Source organism: Phodopus roborovskii, unplaced genomic scaffold (genome assembly GCF_943737965.1).
Source record: "Phodopus roborovskii unplaced genomic scaffold, PHOROB, whole genome shotgun sequence".
Lineage (NCBI taxonomy): Eukaryota > Metazoa > Chordata > Mammalia > Rodentia > Cricetidae > Phodopus > Phodopus roborovskii.
This window is the reverse complement of record NW_026126483.1, coordinates 299,923-325,415: the sequence shown is the minus strand read 5'-3', so window position 1 is coordinate 325,415 and position 25,493 is coordinate 299,923. Positions and strand designations below refer to the sequence as shown.

Genomic DNA, 25,493 nt, shown 5'->3' with positions numbered 1-25,493 from the left:
AGTTAAAGACTTGTAGTCCACTTGACATGTAAAACTTTGAGCACATAGCACTGAATTTCAAACTTTCTTTGTACTAATGTATGATGTTTTACCTAATGCCATGTCCTATAATGTCTAACAATCTACTTACATACACAGTTTAAAAATTTACAACTTTTGTAGGTCCCATCAACAGATGAGTTGAGCAATCTAGTCTTGCACACAGAAACATGACCAAATTCTGAACTAACACCTTTGTGGAAATAGTTGCTACATAGTACAGATACACCCAGATGTCATTCAAAGACAAGTGAAGAACAAAGCTGCATTATCAAGAAAGGAAGTTAGGGTGGGGCAGGTGTGACAGAGTACTAGGTCCACATCCAATGCTCACACTGAATTTCTAACAAGTTCCCAAGCAATACCATGTTTTACATGAAGAGCCAGCAACGGTATCTGTAATTATACAGCGACAGCTCAATTGTCTTGATGTGTTTTTCAGCAATGACTGTTGGTCAATAACTAATGTAGCCAGTACTAAGATCCTGAAGTTCCTACATGTGGCAGTGTACACCAGGAACCCAAGCACATGGGAGGCTGAGGCAGGAGGATGACTGAATGTATAAATTTTCCCTGGGATGCTTAGTGAATTCCAGACTAGCACTGAATACATCAAGACACCATCTCAAAAGCAGAATACAATAGCAAAGCAAATAATAAAAGATAAAATATAATGCAATAAAAGATTCTGAAGTGATTAAAAAAAATAAGACCCAGGCATTGATCTTGAACAGTATTCTGGGTGAGATAGGCAGCAATTCATCAAGAAAGAATTTTCCATTTTGCTCTGTTTATATTGTGTTTCTTGACCCTCTTGAAAATATAGTGCTCTAATCCTTATATATAAAACAACCAAAACCCAAATGGATTCCTGAGGATGCATATTACAGATGTGTATGAGGTATCGCAGGGAAGGCCAGGAACCAGCAGGAATTAATTTTTGGGAACAAAGCATTATAGGAAACTATCAAAGAATAAACGACATATTGGTAGGTCTTGAAAGATAGAATTCTGCCAAATTATGCTATGTTAAGCTGCAAGACTAGAGTCAATGACAACCAATAATTAGGTGTTAAAGCTTCCTAGCATCTTTAAGCTCCACTGCCATGGTTATGAGACTTAACTTATTTTTACTTTACCACCCTGCAGAGAATAGATAAGACTCATCAATCACAGCCCTTCCTCAGCTCTCCTGCCAGCCTGCTTTCAGCTATTAGCAAGGTTTAATGCATTCCTGAATTTCGTCTCTAAACTGAAACAGTCTTCACAAACATAATCCAAGCTTGGAGTCTGTTTTGAGATGTATCAGCTTTTAGTAACAGATTGAATAACTTCAGGAAAATCATGTATAAAGACAGGAGTGTTAAAGTTGAACAATATAGCTCAGGCTGGTTTGGAATTCATTAATGCATTCCAGGATGACTTCATTTATATTAATTCTCTTGCTCCATGACTAGCTGAAGTTAAAGTATCATTGAGCTCTCTTCTAAGGAAGCAACACCCTAGTAATAAGGAAATGTAGAGAAAAGTCTTTAGAACACAGTAGTTCCTTTTCCTCTTGTGATAAAATACCCAGAGATAAAAGCTATTTAAGGAAGAGAGGGTTTGCTTGCATTTGCACACAGTTCCAGAGAACAGTCCATCACAGAGAGGCGGTCATAGGTGTAGTGTGAGTTGTACATCTACAGGAAGGAGGGAGCATGCTCAGCTGGCTTTTTCCTTTTCATGTAGTCTGGGACTGGGTGCAATCAGGCTGCATCTTCCCACCCCAATTAACATAATCTAGGTAATCCCTCATAGGCATGCCTGGAGGGTTGTCTTGTATACCAGGTGATCGAGAGCCTGTCAAGAGCACAATACCAGCCACAACATAGGGAAAATCTGAGAGTCCTGCACCACCTTTCCTGTCACTTTACTGCCCAACCTGCCAACAGATAAAAATATGAATAAGAAAGTTCAAAGGATGCTCACTGCCCTGAAACAGAATCTCCCAGGTGAATATGAGAAATGCCCCTGGCATAGCAAATGTTTGGCCTGGATGTGATGTGGACTGCTATGCAACAGGTCCTACAGTCTCTTAGTTTAGCAGATCAGTGGTAAGAGCATGAGAATTTGAATTTCTAACAAGTTCCCAAGCAATACCATGTTTTACAAATACAAATTGTAAATCTCTTGTATAAGACTACATTGCCTAGATAAATTATAACCAGTAGCCACTTAGATGTGAACAAAATACTATTTTAATGAAATGACTGGAAACTTACTTGCCATCCATTTTAGTCACTTTCTTGGTGAAAAATTCATCTACGCCTTCATCCACTCTGCCCATGAGGCCATTCTGTTCTCCATCATGGGGGATGATGCTGGTGGTACAGATCTGCAAAACAAACACAATCTCACTCCACTGTCAACTCAATATACCTTCAGTTCTGTTGGATTCAATAACCTACAACATGGCCATGACTCACTGCAATAGGGATTTACAGGAACAGAGGCAGGTAAAGAACCATAACCTAGTGAAGAAAAAACAGGTTTATAGACATGTTGGTGATTGTGGGGGACAGGTTTTGATGACATCATGTACATTCAGCTTGGAATGGCTGGAGATGGAGACAGGTTTTGAGACAGTCTCTGCTAGTAGCCCTGGCTGGCCTGGCACTCATCATGTAGATCAGGCTGGCTTTGAACTTGCAGCAATCCTTTTGCTTCAGCTTCAGGACTGTTGGGATTACAGACATGTATCACCACATTCACCCACGAAACAGGTTTACAAGATGTACTGTAAACAACACATGATGGGGGATTTGTATGGCTGGACCAAATAGGCTGTACAAAGTTCATTTTTCAAAATCCTACAAAATAAAAACACAACTAAAATCTCAGTACCAGGGAGACAAGAGGATGGCTAGGAGTGGCTTCCTTTAGTTGCCTCACCAATCAGTCCCTGATGGGAGAGGTCATTCTGTATGTTTCTCATACTGGTTAATAATAAAGCACTGTTGGCCAATAGGAAAAGAAGATAGGAGGGACTAGGAGACAAGGAGGAAATAGGAAGTAGGAAGGAGGAGTCAAGATGGAGAGTCTGAAGAAAGCAGTATGCCGCCGGCTCCCTGGTAAGAGAAATACATAGATCAGCAGAAATGGGTTAATAATTAAAGGCAGAGCTAGCCGATAAGTAACAAGTAACCGGGCCAACAGTATTGTATCAAATACAGAGTCTCTGTGTGTTATTTGGGGCTGGCGGCGTGGCGGCGGGACAAGACCGGGCAGCAGGCGGAAAAACCGTACTGGTTACAAATGGCGCCCACGTGGCTAGTAAGAACTTCCACTTAAAATTTAACAAAAGCTTAAAAAAGGGTTTTAGAAACAAAAGAACAGAGATAAGCAAGGTTTCTTGGTAGCAGCATTTTTCTCAGTTGAACTCTGCTTTGCTAGAGACAAGCAGATATTCACGCGGCTCCTTTAAGGGAAGATTCCTGACTCAGCTTAAGCAGCAAAAAAACGCACAGGTTTTAAATAACTCTGCTAACAATTTATTGGTGTGTATGAGAGATGGCAATGGCAGTGACCACATCTCCAAGCCGGCAGCATGCTTTCTGGGTGGCAGCGCAGACCAAGGCGGTGAGCACAGCTTTCCTTGCTGGCAGTAAAAGTACCCGCCACCATCTTTGGTAAACCTCGGCTGACACAGCTATGACTTTCATTTTAGCAATGTTGTTGTTTACCAGATAAACGACTTGTGGCCAGACGAAGATAAAGATTTACAGTAAAGACAGATTCATATTAAGAAAAACCTCTAAAGGTTTACAGTGTGTTTTAAAATATACGTAGACATGAAAAAAAATGGTTTTAAAGAGACAAAGAGGAACTGGGTGTTGTAGCACACGCCTTTAATCCCAGCACCCGGGAGACAGAGGCAAGCAGATCTCTGTGATTTCAAAGTAAACCTGGTATGCAGAGTGAATTCCAGGACAGATAAGAGTTACACAGAGAAACCCTGTCTCAAAAAATAAAAGTAAAATAAACAGAGTAATAATAAAGCCACGTAAAGATGAAAAGCTTAGAGAGAATCTGGTTATTGTATGCTATTGTGTTGTCTCTGCATTGTTTGACTGCTGAGAAAATAACAACTGATAAAGGAAATGCTTCTGCATTAATTCAATTTATATATTTTAAAAATGCTTTGACTCCAACATTTAAGTTCAAGGACAAGTTACTGGGGAAAAGGATTTCTATTTTTGTTTCCACAGAAAATAAAAAGCTGTGGATTCCTTCCAGACTAATGTGGTTTGATCAAGCCAGGCCCCCTGAAACAGTCGCTGATGATCCAACATTCAAAACAGCTTGGACAAAGCAGCCTCGAAGACTACAGCCAAGATTTCTGCAACTTCTTAGGATCCCCATGACAGCGCCCCTGTCAGCAGGAAGTAGTTTGGAAAGAACGACGCCCAAATTCCCAAATATTGTTTATAAATGTTTGTTTTCATTTAAATGGATTTGGTTATAAATGGTTAATGATCACAACCAATATCTTTTTAAAGGTAAAAAGGGAATTATGGTATAGATATGAATACTTTGTATTGGAATGGATTTTCATTTATTGATACAATTTAAGGTCAATTTTGTGATGTATATATTTCTCCTTTTGTTTAGGTATTGTGTTTATATAGTTCATTCAGAAACATATTGTATAATGTAGTACAGATTATAGATAATTACCTATGATAGTCCAAGCTTAGAGTTAAGTTAGTTAGGTTTTCAAGATACACAGAGATGTATTTGAGATAAATAGGCATTCTTCAAACCTTTCAAAGACCTACAGAATATGGCATTTAAAATGGTTTAGGGTTTTACTTGACAGTGAGACATAATTGCTCCTGGTAACACCACCTGCGTCAAAAAGGAAGATGGACATTGAAGAAACTCCTTATGGTGTTTACTTCCAATATGGCAAGACTAGCCATTTGGACAAGATAATGCTCTTGTCTGGACTGTTTGACTTTATGCTGTATAAACTGGACATGCAGGACCCAACGAAAAGTGACTGCTGATTCAAGATGGACATTGCTACAGAGTTCCTGCTTCATGGAAAAGTCTGCGAGACAGTATGCAGGACACAGAGAAAAGTGACTGTCAAACTGCCAATACAAAAAGACAGTTTAAAGTTTCCTGCGTTGCTGAAGAGTCAGCTAGACACACTATGGCCTATGGGCTGAAGATGGAAGATTACAAAAGAACTTCGGGTGACCAGGCAGTGAGTTGTCTCTGTCATTTCTAGAGTTTATATATTATCCTTCTGTGGTCTTTGAAGGAGTTGAAGACAGATAGTTATAGTTATAGTTTTCCTTAGTATTAAAGATAAGTACTTTAGACACACAAAGACAGGATAGATGATGGAATATTTTCTTCAAATCTTGCTAAATGTTAATGGACTAAATAGTGTTAACTGTGATTATTTGATAACTGTTATGTGATATATTTTGCTATGTTAAGGTTAAAACCCTTCTTTTTATTTAGACAGAAAAGAGGAGATGATGGGAGAGGTCATTCTGTATGTTTCTCATACTGGTTAATAATAAAGCACTGTTGGCCAATAGGAAAAGAAGATAGGAGGGACTAGGAGACAAGGAGGAAATAGGAAGTAGGAAGGAGGAGTCAAGATGGAGAGTCTGAAGAAAGCAGTATGCCGCCGGCTCCCTGGTAAGAGAAATACATAGATCAGCAGAAATGGGTTAATAATTAAAGGCAGAGCTAGCCGATAAGTAACAAGTAACCGGGCCAACAGTATTGTATCAAATACAGAGTCTCTGTGTGTTATTTGGGGCTGGCGGCGTGGCGGCGGGACAAGACCGGGCAGCAGGCGGAAAAACCGTACTGGTTACAAGTCCCCTTCTTGACCGAATAAATAAAGGGTTATATTCTTTTCATATAATTTCTTCCCTCAGACCTTTTTGTTTTTCCTGCTTTGAAAACAGAGCTGAGTTCCATGATAGTATGTATGAAGAGCATGGAGGCTTCAGAGACCGAGGGGGAAGCGCAGCTCTCTGCAGGCACAGCGCTTAAAGGGCCGGGCTGCACCTCCCAGGCCCTCGAGTGCACCCCCCACATTGACATTTTAGAGGTAAAGAACAGAATAGACAGGTTAAGAGACACCCAGCATGGCTGGATATATCGCGGGAGGTGCTTTAAAAGGCAGCGGTTAAAGAGAAGCTCAGTTAAAGGGAGCTGGTCTCTGAAGAGAAGCCAAAACCCAGACTATGATGAATAGAATCAGTTCAACAGAGTTCAAGGACAAAAGCACATGCTGTTAACACTCACTTTCTAGCAAAAGGAAAAGCTGTGATGCAAGTCAAGTATCTTCTGTCAACCCGAATCAGTATCAGATGCAAAGAGCAATGCTGGAGAGGGAGAGCAGGGATCACCCTGCATGGGCAGGACCACACTTGCTCTGGGAGCTGTCTAGCTTCTTCTGATAAGTAAGTCAATGACACTGTGCACCTTCAGCATACTCTCTGAAAGGCTCATTTGTGAATGACTAAAAGGTAAGTGGGTGCTGGGAGGTTAAATGTAGTTCAGACCACCCTCTTGTCTCCCTCGCCAGAGAGACTGAGCAGAACACTCAGGGGTACAGTGGACACCAGGATTTGACATAGCTTAAAAAACAAAACAAAACAAAAAAACAAAAGAAGCCAGACAGAAGGAAGTGTGAGCAAATGTGCCCAGAGAGAACAAACTCCTTAGGAAGCAACCACACACCTTCCAGGCATGCCTCCCACAGCAACAAACAAGGAAGACAGACATCCAACGGGAACATCAGAAATGCACCAAAGGAAGGCAATACAGGAGAATATGCAATGGATTTGGGAGGCAGTTCTCTGAGAACAGACCATGCTAAAGCTACACAATGGATGAAAAACATTAAAATATATCAGCAATGGGACTGAGCATGGTGGCTCAGGCCTGGAATTTAGTACTGGGGAGGGTAAGGTTGGAGGATTGAATTTGAGGCTAGCCTAGGAACCAAACAACATGTCTCAAAAAATAAATCAGAAGAAAATACTAACTAACTAAAAGCAGAGAACAAGAAAGGGAGACAGTTAATGATAGTTAAGAGCAATTCAAATTCTATGCAAATGATCAATTTGATCAAATGGACAATATTCTATGAAAATTTAAATTACTAAAATGACCTCAAGAACAACTGGAAGGACTATAACACATGTCTAAGAGAATGCACATACACATTAATAAGTGGGAAGAAAACGGAGTAGATTAAACTACTCTTGTTTTTACAAAGACCTTGTTTTTGCATGAGCACAGGGGGCAGTTAAAGTGCAGAGGGCAGATGTTTATAATTGTCAGCCACAAGACAGCTGGCAGGGCTGGAGAGATGGCTCAGAGGTTAAAGGCACTGGGTGCTCTTCCAGAGATCCTGAGTTCAGTTCCCAGCAACCACATGGTGGCTCACAATCATCTGTAATGTGATCTGGTGCTCTCTTCTGGCATTCAGGTCTACATGCAGGGAGAATACTGTATATGTATAATAAATAAATAAATAAATAAGATAGTTGGTGATGTGACATGATTAAAGCATGATCCAAGAGTGAACTTTTGTGATTTTCTTTTTTAAATTATAGGCTGGGCTGTGAGTTACAGGCTCATTGGTGAGTTCTCACTCTCCTAGCATGTGCCAGGCCCTGGGTTTCATTTTTATCACTGAAGGAAAAATACAAAGGATCATCTGTGTTTCCTTTCATACTGTGGACAGAAGCACTGGAGAAGCTGCCGCTCTGTGTGTTAAAGATCCTGCGCATTGCCAGACCTCAGGTGGAGACAGTGTGGCAACTGGAGAGGGAACGGTTCATCTTGTCAACTTGACCAAATCTGGATTCAAATAGGAGACACACTTCTGGGTATGTTTGGAGGGAGTTTACAGGAAGGGTTAACTGGGGGAAAGTTGCACCCCAAGAGTAGGCAACGCCTTTCAGTGGGTGCCTCATATATAAAGAGGCCCGAGGGAAGGCAGTGTTGCCTGCCCTTGCTTCCACCGGAGAGCGTGTCTATCCATGCCTCTGCCATCCTAGCCACTGGCAGCTTCCTCTCTCATCAGACTACAGCTTCTTCAGCCTTCCGACATGGACAGAACACCACCAGTGGCTCCAGGAATCTTCCAGGCCTTCAGCACCAGATTTGGGCTGCTGAGGCATCCAGCTTCGTGGGCTGAGCATCAATCAGCTGCTCAGCCTCTCTAGTATGGCCACAGCTGAGCTGGCCAGACCCTTCTTGAGTGTGCCATCCCAGTAAATCCATTATGCATAGCTATGCAGTCTGTTGGTTTTGTTCCTTGAGAACTGCAAGCAACACAGATGGAATGTTGATGATCAAGAGACAAAGCTGTTCTGTACTCTCTCAGTCCCTTTGGATACAGTGACTGTCCACCTCAGTATCGACCCCAACACCCTCATGTCTTTTCAAATGTCACCTAAGCCTGACCCCACAAGCCTCTACGTGCTCTAAAGTTGAGACTACCACAAAGAACACAAGGACGTGTGACTTCAAAGCTTTTCCATGGTGGTGCACAAGTCTGTGTTCCTAGGAACAGCACTCATATTTGCTTTACTTCCTTAAGTGAGAGTTAGCATTTTTAGAGGGACAGTGTTTATGCAATTTTATTGTTAATTTTGGCACAAAACCCAGAGTGACAGCGTTACTAGCTTTGGCTCAGTGACAGTGACATGTGTGTATCTGAACTAGCCCTGGCTTTCAGAATTCTTATGTCTAGGGTAGCTCAAGGGTGCAGTGGAGGTCAAAGGTAGACTTCAGTCAAGCCAAGATCAACTCAGAACAAGCTGGTTCTACACAGTCCTGGCAAAACAAAACGACAACAACAACAACAAAAATAACACAAAAAACCTGATGGTCACATCAGACACCTGCTGAGACTAAACACTAGTGATGAAAGCAGCCGAAATATTTTTTGTTCGGTTACATTTCTCTCTAGCTTTTTGCTTCTTCCTGATACTTACCTGAAAATGTGAGTTACCCCCAATAAGGCTGTGGTAAGAAACAGTACTCAGAAAACAGTGAGCCTTGAGAAATCATATGGTAATTAATGTACCTTCACTGAATATTCAAGAATGATCATGGTCCTCAAATCCCGTGGTTCTTGCTATTATTGTTATTCTCCAGGGGCCTCCTATAGCCCAAGATGGCGTCCAGCATGTGTACTGAAGAATGCCCTTCCGGTCCTGATCCTCCTCCCTTAGCCTCACAACCTCTAGGATTACAGGCATGAACCACCATGCCTCATTCTTTTTAGATTTTTAAATGTAGGAAGAAAGAATCATTTGTACATGACTGTGGGTTCGGTCCCCAGAATCATAAAAGCAAGATAAATAAACAAATACACAAACCCAAAAAATGTTTCCCTCCAAGGGCACGGAGACACTGAACCCATCATTTCACATTCAAGTCATGCTGCTAATGATTGCAGAAATGACAGCCAGAGAGGGACTACACAGCAACAATCTAGAGTAGAAGTCTGAGCCAGCATAGCGGAAGGTGCTTCTTTCCTTATCTGATAAGCCCCTCTCCCTTACTTAAAATAAAATAGCAATAAGTGCTTATATATCTAAGCTTGCATAATGCGGTAGAAAGGATCCACAATCAAATAAGCTGGAAAGAAAACTCTGAAACTAGGCCCAGGCCTTCAGATTCAAATGAACTCATCTGAACACCGGTCTTTTAAAGTGAACTATAATGGGTTAATACTTAAGACAGAGCTAGCCGATAAGAAACAAGTAACAGGGCCAACAGCATTAAATCAAATACAGAGTTTCTGTGTGTTATTTGGGGCTGATGCGGCAGCAGGACAAGACCAGAGGCGGCAGGCGGAAAAACAGTACAAATGGCGCCCACGTGGCTAGTAAGAACTTCCATTTAAAGGTTAACAAAAGCTTCAAAAAGGGTTTTAGAAACAAAAGAACAAAGACAAACAAGCTTTCTTGGTAGCAGCATTTTTCTTGGTTGAACTCTACTTGCGAGAGACAAGCAGATTGTGCGGCTCCTTTAAGAGAGGTTTCCTGACTCAACATAAGCGACAAAAAACCGCATGGCTTTAAAAAAAAAAAAAAAAAAAAAAAAAACACTGCTAACAATTTATTGGTGTGTATGAGAGATGGTGATGGCAGTGACCACATCTCCAAGCTGGCAACATGCCTGCTGGACAAACCTGTACGCCTTACAAACTATTGACCATGTGGGCAAGTAGAGAAAGCCAGTTCTCCCCAATTGATCTAACGACCACTGCTGAGCACCCATTGCTTGTATTTCCAGCCCAAAGCATCAGCATTGGGCACATTCCTATAGGTTATGAGTCACAAGCCTGGAATTCACAGGCAAAGAGGACAGCTGGGAATATGTGACGAGAGCCATCTCAGGGTAAATACCTATTCCCATGGGGGTTTCACAAGCTCTGCATCAAGCACAAGTCCATGAGAACCACTTTTCCCTGAGGCTGTTAGCTCTGTAGGATCAGAGAGGAAGAGGCAATGAGGGCTTCCTGGAAGAAGTTCTGTTTCCATGGAGATCTGAAAGACCTGCCAGTCATCTTCAGCTCCAGGGAAAGCAGTAAGAAAAGGGGATGGAGAGAAGGGATGATTAAGAGGATGGAGGAGGTACATAATGACTGCTGCAACTAGGTTTTTGCCTATTTATTTTCTTTTGTTTGAGACAGGTTCTCTCTATGTAGCCTTAATGGGCCTGGACCGCATGCTATGTAGATCTGGTTAGCCTTGAACTCACAGAAACTCACCTGCCTCTGTCTCCCACACGCTGGGATTAAAGAGCTGTACCACTCTGCCCAGCTACAGACAGATTTTTAACATGTCAGTCAGTGAGACCCCACAGAGGACAAACAAGGAAAAGCAGGGTGACAGGCAAAACAGGATCCTAGTTTAGAAACTGTCTAGCCTGAGGTATCCCAGAACATTCCACATCTGAAGGTGCAGAGCTCAGCAGAGGCTCTGAAAATGGGTTCACATAGAATTAGCCAGCAGCAAAGAAGATATACAAGCCCAGACCAAAGAGTCGAGGACCTCTTTTTGGTTTTGTGTGTACATGCATATTCATATATGTGAGTGCTAGCATACATGTGACAGTTGGAGGACAATCTTGGGTGTCAGTGACTACTTTCATTGAGACAGGGTCACTTTGCTGCCTGCTGCTGCCTAGCAGGCCCAAGGACTTCTGGGGATTTAAATAAGAAACGCCCCTATAGGCTTGCATATTTGAGCACTTGATCCCCAGTTGCTGGCACTATTTACAGTTATGGACCGTTTAGGAGGTGGAGTGAAGGAGGGGCCTGAGGAGCCCTATGGATACCTACCGCTGCCTGTGTTGGCTGCTGCTTCTTGTTTCGCTTGGGCCGTAACTTGGTAAAGTGTTCCAGTCTCCTGCCTTCCTCTGAGGGCAGCTCAGAAATCAACCCCGAGCTTCGCTTCTCCTGCCGGATTGATGGGAAAGGTGGGTCTTCGATGTGAATCGGCACTTCTTCCAGGGCTTTATCAAGATCAAACTCCATTTCTGAAATAAACAGATCCCAAAGCAAGGGTGACGCAAAGACTATAATAGAAAAATTTCAAGGGCCAGGCCTGGCGGAGTATTACTAAAATGCCAGCCAGCGCCGGGGAACCTAAGGTGGGAGGGTGGCTGAGTTCAGGCCAGCCTGGAGCACACACTCAGACCTCAAAAACAAAAAAGGAAGGAAATAAAGGAGAGAGGAAGAAAGGCAGGGAAGGAGGGAGAAAAGGAAGAAAGGAGGGAGGGAGAAAGGGATAAAAGAAAGGAAGGATAGAGAAACCCAATTCCATCACCAGCAATAATAAAGCCCTAAGAAATCGAGAGAAGTAATGTTTTTCTTCTGTTTCCGACAAGCTCTCACTCTGTAGCCTGGGCACTCTGTGCCCAGGATGATCTCCAACTTACATCCACCCTGCTACCTCAGTCTCTTAAGATTGCAGGAATGAGTAATTATACCTGGCCTTGAAAAGTAATTTCTCAGTCTACTGCCCCTCACCAATTACCCAAATCTTTCTCAAGTTGTAGAGTGAATCCCTCTGGGACAGTGTGAACTTGCTGGGTTGTTTCCAGCCAGGAAGTGGCTGGCATTGGTATCACACTCACCAAATGCCCTGGACACAGGCCGCAGCATTCGGCTGTGGATGCTCTTCCTCTTGGACTTGGGAGTCATCTGGCAATCAGATAGAGGCAGAACTTAGGTAAGCATGGAAACTTGTCTCAAACTCTAAGGCACCAGGGATCAGCTAGTTAAACTAGGTTCCTGTGTCACTACTAAATGGTTCCACTGCAGCAGCTGCTGGCTTGACTCAGGGGATGCATAGATGGATTTCTAAATGTTTAGAACTTTCTCGAATGATTCAGCTAACTGCTCTTTTATCCTATACCTCTATCCAGTTAAAATCTATTTCTATGGCTGAAAAGAACAGCAAATGATAAATTAACTCTAAGCCATACATAAGAATGTCAAAATGGAGATAAGAAATCAGCCTCAAAGACTAAAAATCAGTCACAAAGCACTGAAAGAGATTATTCATGACTAATTGTCGGTTGTCACAGCAACACTGGTGCAGGCATACCGTATGCAGTCTCTGGGTGTCACTTCAACACATTAGGTAGCTTAACTCTTTGTTTCACACTGTGTCATTAAATTTTTAGGACAATGTGCCACAACTCAAAACTGTCTGCTTCTCAGTAAATGTCTTGTATCCTGCTAGAGCCCTTTAAAAATAAGTCCCAGAGCAATGCCAATCCAAGTGATGGCATCAAATATGGAGCATCCACCATTCATACCTGTCATCTACTACAGACCATCAGTCACCATTCACATCTGGCATCCTGTGTGGATCTTCCACCACCACCCACACTTGTCATCTGGCATGAGTCATCCGCCACTACTGGCACTGTCACCCAGTATAGATAACCCAGTACCACCTATACTTGTCATCTAGCATGAGCCATCTACCACCAAAAGAAGTGCCACCCAGTGTGGATCATCTACTACCATCCACACTTGTCATCCAGCATGGGCCATCTACAACCACTGACAGTGTCACCCAGCATGGATCATCCACTACCACCCAGAGTTGTCTCCTTCAGATGAGGAGGCTGGGAAGAACCTCTGGCATCAGCTATACAGATAAACTTGAAGGTCAATATCAAGTCATGGGATGGATGATAAACACTAACAAATCTGAGCTGTTAGATGGATCTGGGCCTGGACAAGAACCAGGGTTGGGGCTAGTCCAGTAATTTTCCTACTATGCCATTGCTACCAATACAGATGATGGACTGCAGCTGTCTTTAAACCATCATGACACTCATTTTTTTTTAACTTCACTTTTTGTTGTTTTGGAGGGGAGGGAAGAAGAGCTGAGGGTTCTTATTTCGTTTCTGAGACAAAAGTCTTATTATGTAACCTAGGCTAGTGTCAAGCTGACAATCCTCCTGACTCAGACTCTTATATGCTGGGATTTCAGGCAGGAACCACCAAACCTGGCTCAAAAACCTGACCCACATACAAAGTAAGAGAAAAATAGAGCTGAAAGAGTATTGTATACTTGGATGAAATGGTTGTCAGCTAAAGCTTCCTCAGAGTCTACATTCTTTAAAGGAATAACCTGCTTCACACTGACCTGGAAAAGCAAACAACTTTTCAGTGTTGACAGTTACTCTGGCTTTAATAAAATAAACACCCGTTTGCTATTAAATGCTGGGAGAATAGGGAGAGAAAAGCTGAGCAGATGAGATTCCACACAAATAACTGTTTTCCTGAAAGACCAGTGTGACTTGCTGGAGGCAGCCAGGCTTTGTGAGAAGCTCGAGGTTTGTGTGGGAGGCTCACGGCCTGCAGTCCAGTGGAGTGGTCTGGAGCACACAACTCCTTGGATTCAGCAAAAAGCCAGTAGGCATCTATTTATAAGGAGAACCTCTGATGAGATACACGTGGTGTTTAGTTCTCCAGAGTTTTACACACCTTTCATCCAATCTCCGTAGTGAAAGGGTCAACAGGGAAGCCAGAAACAAGGCATATGGTGTTTACCCATGATCGCCAACTCAAGGCCGGCCTGGACTTAACAATAAGCTTGAAGTGAGCCTCGACTATACAAGACCCTGTCTGAGTCACATTCAAAAAGCAATGCAAACTAAGCTTGGGATATAATTTCATCCAGATAATAATAACCAGAAAAGGTTTAAAATGCAGGTATGTAGGAGACCTGAAAATTTTTGTCCTTGTGCCTCAGGACTACGTTTGTTTTACAGATAGCATTCACAAACAAAAACAGCCTAGCTCCAGTTTCCCTTTCCTTAGAGCCAGTAAATTAGTGAGAAATGTATGTGAAAGGTGCCAAAATCATAACAGTTTATATCCATACAGCAGCATTAATATTTGAAAAGGTACACATGTATAACTTCATGTACAGGTAAATAACAGATAATATCTAGAGAAAGAAACTCATTTGCAGATTTGGTGACCCATCTGTAAAATAAGTAATTTAGCTTAATTTTGGAGATACATAAAAACAGGAAAGTCACTGGGCATTTCACTGGCTGACATAGAATGGAATTAGTTTTGTTTTGTCTTTTTTAATTATTACTACTTATGACTGTGTTTTGTAATGTTGCAAAATATGGTATTAAGTTTCAAATATCAGAAAAAAATGTCTTCTAGCACATTCCACTGCATTCTTGCATTTTGAATGACCTCTGCCAATTATGTTGCTCATAAAAGTCTTTTGTTGGTCTTCCCATTTCTGTTAGTTCCCAAGTTTTTCCATCCTTAGAAAGGGCTGATGGTTTTTGGCTAAAGTGAAAAACTGCAACTCAGCTTGATTCTACAACTGGCATCAAGAATGTGTCCAAATCCTGGGTACTGCCTCAAGCCTATAATCCCACCATGCAAGAGACTGAAGCGGGGGGGGGGGGGGGGGGGACCACTGCAAGTTTGAAGCCAGGGGCTACCCAATAGACCCTGTCTCAAAACAACAACAAAAAAACCCTCCAGTACCAATAGCTTCAATCTTTCTCTCATAAGGGTTACACATAACACAGAAAGAAAAATAAAGTGGACTCAGCGCTCATGAGCTGTGCCTTTCCTTTGTCATGCGTTCTTAGTTTTATGGGAAATACAGACTTGCTCAGTCTCGCTTGCTTATTCTTAGGTCGTCATTCCATACCAATCGAGGACATGAAAGCAGGACAGGTTTTCCGTACAAGTGTTTACTTGTACGCGGCAAATATTCCAGCTTCTCTAGAAATCCACCTGTTTGCACCGTTCTTCTTCCTCACAATGCTTAGGTTGATAAAGTGTACCCTGGGAGGAAGGATGGCAGTAACCCATCTTTACAACTATGCATGCTCTTCTCTTTTTGTACCAAAATGAAAAGGGTTAAGTCCTTCAGCCTGTGCCTTAGGGCCCCCTCCATCATCCCTGCACACGTGTCAACAGGTTTCTGAGTCAAGGAAATCCCAAACTGCTCATCAGATGAAGGGTAAGGGCAGCTAAGGCAGAAGGAGCAGGGCTATCTTTAAGCCCAGACAGAACTAACTTTGAAGAAAATGCATTTTATGAGGAGGAAGGGGAAAAATATGTTAAATCTTTATTTGAAAATGCAATTTGAGAGGGAACCCTAAATATAGACTTTCTCATCTTGACACCATAAAGTGCCAATAAATCTGCACTGTGCTATAAGCGTCAACAGCACACCATGGCTGTTTCTGAAGACACCAAAAGCAGCATAGAATCTACATTACTTGGAAATCTTATTCATTGGAGCCAACTTTTATAATGTGTAAAGCTATTCTGCATGTAGCTCAACAGATTTGTCCACTGTCAACATAGTTTACATGATAAAACTTGGTTCCCAACAGTTTCTGCCTCTCAGACTCACTTCTAACAGGTGATCCCAAAGCATATTAATTTTTAAAATTGAGGCTTAAATTGCTTGCATCACCATGAAGACAGGATAAGGTAGTTTCCTTATTAAAAACATTTTTTTTAATTTTTTGCTAAGTTTTCACAAAGAGTAGTTCTTTGTGTCTTCATAATGTTCTCATCCTAAGCTTGAGAACCAAACTCATTGTTTTCTTCCTTCTCCAGGGCAAAAGATAAAAAAAGTATACCACTACCACCACCATCCCTGCACACACACACACAACCAGTACTAGTTGAGAAGCAGATTAGGAATGTCTAAGCTGAGAAACAAATTATAATGCCAATTTTCTATAATCCTGGGCCTGCAACAAGCGATATGACAAGAATGAGAAATACTTGGGCATTTGCTCCTTGAGTTGTAAGAACTTCTTCCCTCCCCCCAAATGTGGCATCCTCTTCACCCAAGTTCTCTTATCCTCAGGCACCCAGCTGGGGAGATTTTCGATTCATCCCCTGGTTTATTTAAGACCGAACCATCTGGTCAACCCCAGTCCTGTGTCTGAATTATTGCCTGTTTCATTCAGGATCTGCCAATGGAATGACAACATCTCCCGGGAGACCAGCCAGGCAGTGCAGAAGCAAATGGAGCGCGAGAATGCGAAGCAGCACGGCCAGGGAGTGCAGTGCCACTGGAGGATACTTACACTTGTACAGCAGAGAGTCTCCATGCAGCAAAAGGAAAGGGGGAAAAAAACATGAATGGAAGAGAGACAAAGCAACACCATTACAAGAAAAGGGGAGGAGGGAGAGAGACCATACATAAACAAAGTAGAAAAAGCTAAAATACACAAACAGCCATTGCAGCAAAGAAACGGGGTTAAGAGTAGTGCCAAGTTCACGGCACAAAGCATCCAGCCAAGCTTTTAATAAGCAGCGGCACAGCCACAGCTTGAGAAATTGCAACGTTCATACATACAGATATTAACTTTTTCTAAGCATGTCTCCAAATCCACGATTACATCATCAGCTGCCAGGGCACTCAGTGGGCAGAACACTGGACAGATATTAGAAACCCCCACTCAGGTTTTGTCTTGGCCTGCAACAGTGTGGGGGCTGGGAATCTTTGGGTAAGCACAGATGTCTCTTGAAAGGCCACTTACAGCCCTTTTTGCTCCTCACTCCATTTCAGGAGATAAGCACTTGGGATTCTCTCACTCCTTCAGTTATTAAAACTTCTTACACAGAATCTGATGCTGGAATCTTGTACAGTCAACCAGTCAAAGTGCATGTAAATATTTCCTGGGGGGAATTAATATTTTCCATTAAAACTTCAAATTGACAGTTGTTAACACATCTTACTATTTTTAAAGTTTAAAAGATGTACTTGAGTCATCAGTGTGTGTGAAAACAGCATGAAATGACAGAGAATCCTTCTTAAGCTTCCAGAAGACATGCTTTGTGGAAGGCTCCCTACCTCTATCTGAGACTGTATTTTTCTTAGTTCTGTATTTTATGTGTCAACTGTCCTCAACATAAAATGAAATGAAAATATAGAGCTCCTCAGGCTGTGTGTGCAAACAGCGTGGGTCACTGCAGAGGAAAGGGAGGATGCAATGGAAAACCATTTCCCAATACCATCCCTGACATCATCCATATTCACAGAAAGACTTTAACTGTCAATGTCAGGAGGAAAAACCTCACTCTCAGAATTCTCATCTCATCTTTACTAAACATTTTCTTTCAAACATGATACACTTCATGACCTATCCTCAAAAGCATCTTTGCTAAGTAAAAGGAAAGAGAGTAAAAATATATTCCCAAATCCTCAATTGCCATGCCTATGTTAATGCTCACACCCCAGGAGCATCTATAAGTGTGGCTATAGCTCCAAGTGTGAGAAGTCACGTCTCTTAGATCACCTTAGACTTCCCTCGTTTTCAGAAAGGTTAATTTCTGAAGGGCAAGTCCTCTGTCACAATTTCACCTCAATGATCATTACAAGTAACATTGAAGAGCCTTTCCGTTGGTTCATTTTCTAAAGGGACAGTTCCCATGAAGAGGGAAACCATGGCAACCAACAACTCAACATTTAGACAAAGTGGATATCATACACTGTCATGCCTATAAGTTCTTGAAACTCACTTAGACTGTCTTGATGTCAACATCTCTGCACTAAAAGACAGGAAGGAGCTGAAAGTGGAAGGTAACTATTTTATATCCAGGCATCCAAGAAATGGGCTCAAACCTTGGATCTCCTATTTGCTCAGTTATAGAATCTGGGCCAATGTTTTTTTTTGTAACATGAGGCAGGTTTTCCAGTTTAAAATGAATTATTGTGAGGGTTAAATAAGATACAGACTATGAAGTGTTTACTACAGTACCCAATATATCATGTTGCACCATAGGTGACCTTACTGAGCTTCAGTGAATGGTCCAGACTGTGAGGGAAGAGTAGGGTTGGAAGAAATTAAGTGTAAAGTAGATTTTTCACAGAAAAAAAAATACTTAGAACGAATCTAAAAGCTCATTGGGGAATGAGCAAATGAAACAGGAAGCATCAGTTAATAGATGGGAAAGTAAATAATAGAACAGCAACTAAAATGGAAAAAAATATAGAGCAGTGGTTCTCAACCTTCCTAATGTTGCAACCCTTTAATATAGTTCCTCATGTTTTGTTGCTACTTTCTAGCCATAATTTTGCTACTGTTATGAAATGTAATATCTGATATGCAGGATATCTGATATGCACTCCCTAGAGTGTTTGTAACCTACCAGTTGAACAACATGAAGAAATCTCAGAACAATGTTCAGCTGAGAGTTTCAGAAAGATACCCATTGGCATGCCAGCTAAGTAAGTACATTTTAAAACCATGAGGCCATACTATCAGCTAGCTGCTCATGAACAGATGTACATTTACACATGGAAAACAATGTGTCCAGTCAGACTCTGATGGTGCCAAGGGAAGAGGATGCTGAGAAAGATGGCAGGTTGTGGCCAAAGGAAGCCATTATGCTATTTGTAATGCTTAAGGTCATTCAAGGTTTTGCAAAGGTTGTGGAATACCTACTGTTTGCTGGTTCTTTTTGGAGAAGGGACAGAATGGCAGTAAATAAAATACATGCCCATGCTGAGTTTGTGTTCTAGTTAGACCAAAGATACTGGCATGTCAAAAGCCAGCTTGAGAAGCTTTGGCAATATGGACATGAGCACTGAGCAGCATTTCTTAGTAACTGTCCTAGTTTTCTCACCCTTCCTAAACTACAGCTTCTAAGAAGAGGGATCACAACTGAAAAAATGCATGCCTCCACAAGACTGGCATGGAAGCAAACTTGTGACGCATTTTCTTAATGATTGATATGGAAGGATCCAGTCCATTGTAGGTGGTGCCACCACTGGGTAGGTGGTCTGAGGAGTATAAGCAAGGTATACGAGCACGAAGAACAAACCAGTATGCAGCACCCTTCCATGGCTTCTGATTGTGTTCCTGCTCCAATGTTCCTCAGCCAGTGATAGAGTGTGACCTGAGACCTATAAGCTGAAATAAACATTTTCCTCCCCGAGGTGCTTTTGGTTGTAGTATTTTATCACAGCAACAAAAACCCTAACTGAGCCAAACTGCATAGTAAAATCTCAAGATGTTTGTTCACAATCACTCTAATCCATGGAAGGGAATCACTCTAGATACTGGGTAACTACTGATAGTCTGGGCTTACTCCTGTAGGAACTCAGGAGAACACCCCAGACACTACATCTAGGGCCACCTTCTAATAGCTATTTATGATGAAAAGGAATTTGAGGATTAAAAAATGATGTACTATAACAGGCAGAAAGAAATTTATAAATTCCTCAAAACAACTCAGGATTATTTTACATGAATAAGTATTATGTTTAATGCTAACCCCAAATTTTCCAGAAAAGCTGCCTTCCAACACTCAGGAAACAATATTCACTAGAACCCAAGATCCAAGTAAAAACCGAGGGCTAGCATCACAGCCCCATTCTTCATTTACTTTACTGAAACTATCTCATGAGAGAGGGATTTTAAAAATCAATATGAACTCCAATGGCATTGGACATTGTCTACTGAACAAAAAATATAAGTCTTTTTGAGCACTTCCTTAGTAAGCCAGAAAATTTGATTTCAAAACTGGCCCAGACCAGTTGTGATGAGGAGAAAACTCTCAGAACAGGAGGAGTTGGAGGGTGGAATTTCCAGGGAGGCAGCTTGGACAATGTGACCCCAGACAACAGAGGGGCCATAACTCAGGCTCACATATTCCAACTACAAGTTGGTGCTGGCCAAGTAGATTCACTTTTGGAAATGAGCTTAGAGTGCAAACAGGTGTCTAGCTGAAGGTAAACACTTTTTAATAGGTTAATGGCCAGAATATTTATTATAGCATCTTTTATTACAAAAACCAGGGATTTTGTTGTTTTTGTTTTCAGACAGGGTCTATGAAGCTCTGGAACTAGACATGTACACCAGGTTGGCTTCAAACTCACAAAGATCTGCCAGGCTCTCTTTCCACAGTGCTGGGATTAAAGTTATACACCGCCACACCCATCTGCAATATTTAAATATATAGTATGATGCTTTTTGAAACATCTTAAGCATTGTGCTAAGACTCCATCTAGAAAAATGGTACAAATTTGGCTGAAATAGGAGAATGCCTAGAGATGAGCTCAAAAGCTTGCTGCGGGCACCTCCTTCCCACCCCACTTCCCAGGCATCTATTGGAAGACTAAATGAACATCTTCAGATAGGAAAGGTAGGTATGGAGAATGCTGATACATGAATAAGCAAATTGAATCACTGCTTCAAATCAGCATGTTACACAACTGTGATTACTACAAGCACGTATGAAAGGGGCATCAGGCACAAAAGTAAGATGGTGAGGACTGAATCTACTGCAAAGAACAACCCTCTCAGGACTGGCCATTGCTTGGTGGTTGAGCACTTGCCTCACATGTGCAAGGCTCAGTGTTCAATATCTAGCACTGAGGAAGAGACAACAGAAAACAATAAAAACCAGTCTTTCAAATCGGAAACATTCACTTGACTCCCATCTTTACATTTTTGCCTCACATTACATGATAAAATCTTCCTCACGGACTGTCACAATTTGGAAACTGGCACTCACGTCTTCGGACATTAAACTCTTCTAATGTATACATAAACTCTTTCCTTCTAACTATTTAAACACTTTAAATTTTATGAAGAGGGGGTGTAATAAATGCAAGTATTCTTCCCCTCTGCCCTCCAGGTAGCATTTCTGTCACTCCCAGTCAGTTTACTCCCTCTCCCCACAATCTTACACACACTGCTTTTGTTGGAACCATTCATTAGCATGTGCTTGCATGCATGCACTCGTGCCAAAGCACATGTGTGGAAGTCAAAGGACAGCCTGCAATAGCCGATTCTCTCCTTCTACCATGTGGGTCCTGCTGATTGATCTCAGGTTGTCAGTCTTGGCAATAAGCACCTTTACCTTCTGAGGCATCTTGCCATGTGGAAACTTTTAAAGGTTAGTATCTTTATAATTCTTCCTTACGTATCTTTACATGTTCATCCCAGAAATAATATACTCCTTTATAATCACATATGACTGGTGAACCAAAGAAAATTAATAGTCATCATATAATATGCAATCCACATACTATAGTCTATGTTCAAATTTCTTCAATTAGGAATCTTTAAGTTTTTGTTTTCTGTGAGACAGGGTCATATGTAGCCCAGGCTGGGCTCAAACTTCCATGAAGCGCTGGCATATGCCATTACATTCAGCCTCCCTCAATTATCTTTAAAACATATAAATCCCCTCCACTTGAGATCTGGAGCCTAACGGAGAATTGCCCATTATGTGTAAGAATGTACCCTTAACCTCTTTTATCTAACCCAGTACCTCCTTTTTACCCTACCCCAGCCTTCTGTTTCTTCATAATAAGATGCAGGTAAAACAGTTTTAGGCAGGAATTTCACACAGTGGGTGCTGTGATCTGCTGAGTCAGTCACAACAGATAGCCCACATCAGGTGGGCCCACTATCGTTGAGGAAGCTGTTTGGTCTCTTGATTGGAGTGGGGACTTCCTAGGTGTTTCATTGTCAAGTGCCATTCCTCTGTTATTAATAGCCACTCTAGAAAGTGCCGCTCTCAGGCTATGCAGAAGAGACTACTTTTAAGCAACTACTGGCAATGCTTGCCTTAATTAACGAATACAGTGAGAGCTGCAAAGATAGATTTTCTATTGCTTTCTCCTTCCTGTATTATTAGCTTCCCCTCTTCTGTTAAGTTCCCTTTTCTTGACACATGGTTTTGAGCATTACTAAGTATTATAACTACAAACAAGTGTATTTTTTAAAATTAATTCACTGTACCATAAGATTTTGCAATCACTATTCTTTCTGGCACTCAGTGTCCCACTGGTGTCTATTCAATCTACTCCACTTTGAGATGGTTTCTTTGGCTACAGCACAAATCCTTGCTCTTTGATTTAAGGCATCCTTGGCTGACCTTGTACTTTTCTGTGCACTTTGAAAATGGATATAGGTAATCCCTGTTAAAGAACTACTGAAGTATTTCCAACTGGATTATCTGCTGAGTCAATGCTCACAGGGGAGCTGATTCTATTCTTAATTGATTTATAGCCTCAAATGTCAAGCCTAATGTTACTACAGTTGTTGTTAGAAAGTCATTTTCAATGCATCTCTATTTTCGGAAGTCTGAGGTCGCATAAATCAGCTGAGAAAACCAGATACAGCTCTTTCTTTGATAACCGTTGGGCAGCAGAGTACTCCCCTTAAACCAGAGGAATGTATCATCTGGGAGAAAGCTGCAGTAAATCAGGACAAAAGGAAGAAGGGTAGGCCTGGAGAAGATACCTGACCTCTCCCAACACCATTGAATCTGGCTCCTCACTGCCCCCATCAGCTCTCACACCCATGGCCTTGCTTCACATCCAACATGAGCTGGCACTGTGATGTTCAAACACACTCATTCTGAGAACATTGCTGGCCAGAGGCTATCATAGCATCACAACAGAGCATTACCCTGATATTGAAATAGTTCATTTCCTTATTTTATCAGATCTACAAATAGTTTTCAATGAAAAGAGATTAAGCTATTACCTTCCTACTATACCACACCTTCTCCAGAGAACAGGAATCATTTTACTTTCTATCCACTTTGATCTGGTAAATGAACCCAAAGTGAAATTTTACTGTTTACAAATGAATAGAATTAAATATTTTTCTTATAATTAGGCAAAAAAAAATGAAATTATCTGGTACTGATTTCAAAGAACTAATTTTTGGGTTGCTGTTGTTGCTGCTCTGAGATGGGTTCCCATTGTATCTCAGGCTGGCCTTAAACTTTCTACAAAGCTGAGGCTAGCCTTGAATTTCTGGATCTACCTGCTTCCATGTCCAGAGTGCTAATTCAGGTGCACACAGGGACATGATATGTACCAATAACAACAGGTCCTCTCTACCCCTATAAGTGTGGAAGAGAGAGTGGAGGAAATGCCTAAGAACATTGCTGTATGGTGAGACTGTGCTGCTCCAAGCTTCACAGAAGCTATGCCAGCATCTGCTCTCATCATTGTGTAAGAAGAATGAGGAAAACCCAACTGAGTAGCACACCTATAGAATATATTTTAAAACTGCTTAATTAAGAAAACCCATTTACCATGGCAGGCAAGAATAAGGAGGTTAGGGGAAGATGTCCATCCTGCCTCTGGAATTGACTCTACCATTTGGTGATATCATGAAATTAGCTCTGTAAACATGGCAAAGACAATACCTGATCATGGCACTCATGGATAACTTATTAAAGCTTATGATCATTTACTCCTTAAAAGAATAATTTGGATGGTGAAATAGCTCAGCAGATTTATAAAGCTTTTGCCACCAATCCTGAGAACTGGAGCTCCACCCTCAGAGCCAATGTAGTAGTAGGAGAGAACACACACACACACACACACACACACACACACACACACACACACACACACACAGAGTAAAATAATACAAGTAAAACAGTCAAACAAACTGCAGTGGTGCTGAGCAGGGGGCTGCAGGGCTGCTGAGTGTAGACTCTGGGTGGATGCTGTAGGTACCAAGTGGCACCAGCAGGTCTCACCACAAGGCTCAAATCCCATGGGTTCCAAGCTTTTCTGAGATCAAGTACTCAATTTTCTTCATTCTAACTTTTATCTTCAAATAGTGCTTTGGATAAAGATGACTTGGGAAGCCTGGTCTAAAACCAGAATATTTGTCATGTTTTGTCTGTTTGTATGTATGGTATATCTGTGCATGTATGTGTAGTGCATGTGATTGTGTGTATGAGGGGTTAGTCATGCATATGTGTGTGTGGAGGCCAGAGGTAATACTGAGTTTCTTCCTTAATTTCTCTCTACTTTTATTATTATTATTATTATTATTATTATTATTATTATTATTATTATTATTATTATTAAAGCCAGGGTCTGTTGCTGACTCTGGAGCTCACTGGTCTGGCTATCACGGTTGACCAGCAAGTCCCAGGGATCAGCCTGTCTCTGCCTCTCCCAACCCAGCAATGGGACTTTAAGGGCTTTGCAGCCACACTGGAACCTTTCTGTGGGTGCTGGACTCAAACTCAGGTCTCCATTGTCTCCCCAGTTCCCGTCATGTTACACATCCCTTCTGATTGGATTCTTAAAAAGGACTCTGAAAATTGTGGATTCGTTACTTGATCATTGTTTTTTTTTATTTGAAATGGGGTCTGACTCTATACTGCAGGTATGACTATAATGTACTATGCTCCTTAAGAGAAAAAATATTAAATTCAAATTTTCATCAATTTGTGTCAGCCTACCGAATGTAGTGATTATTGGTATGCACACAATGTCCTGCTGATTTCATACGTTTAGATCATTCTTCTTCTGCTTTTTTTTGGTGAGAAAGTTTGAGAAAGGGTCTCAGGAACCTCAAGCTGGCCTTGGCACTTAGTATGTAGTCAAAGATGACTCTGAACTCCTGAGCCTACTGCCTCCACCCCCTAAATCCTAGGCTTACACGTATGTACCACCATGCCTGGCTTAAATATTTTTATAGAATCTATTTCACCAACGAAAGATTATGTCAAGAACACAGTAATATTGTTGGCCATTTTTCATTTGTTTTGAGCTTGCTTAAAATGAATTGAAGATTTATAGCCAGGCTATCGTGAAGAGTTGGGTAAATTTCCTACCAAACACACTTCCCATATATTTCCAAAGGTATTGTTTTATAGCAAAACATGAGTGGTTTAGTGCACATGTGAGCAATTTCTTATTGTCCCCAGAAGTGTCTTTGCTGAGTCTCCACCGCTTAGGGTTTCAATATCTAGTAACTGCTCACAGGGCATGGACTCCTTCAGCTGCTTGGGAGAGGCCACAAAGCACAGAATGGAATACATTGTTACAGCATCAACTAGAATCTTGAAAAACTAAGCAAGATGGCCAGACAAGACCCTGTCTCAA

At 41.6% G+C, this 25,493-nt stretch overlaps 1 protein-coding gene across 1 annotated transcript in view; it reads right to left on the bottom strand.

Annotated features, from left to right (window-relative positions):
- Carmil1 (capping protein regulator and myosin 1 linker 1) overlaps positions 1–25,493 on the bottom strand; it is a 274,465-nt gene that overhangs the window by 20,734 nt on the left and 228,238 nt on the right. The window contains 3 exon segments of the mRNA XM_051194557.1: positions 2,304–2,416; positions 11,426–11,622; positions 12,223–12,289. Of these exon segments, the coding sequence (XP_051050514.1) occupies positions 2,304–2,416; positions 11,426–11,622; positions 12,223–12,289 (377 nt within the window).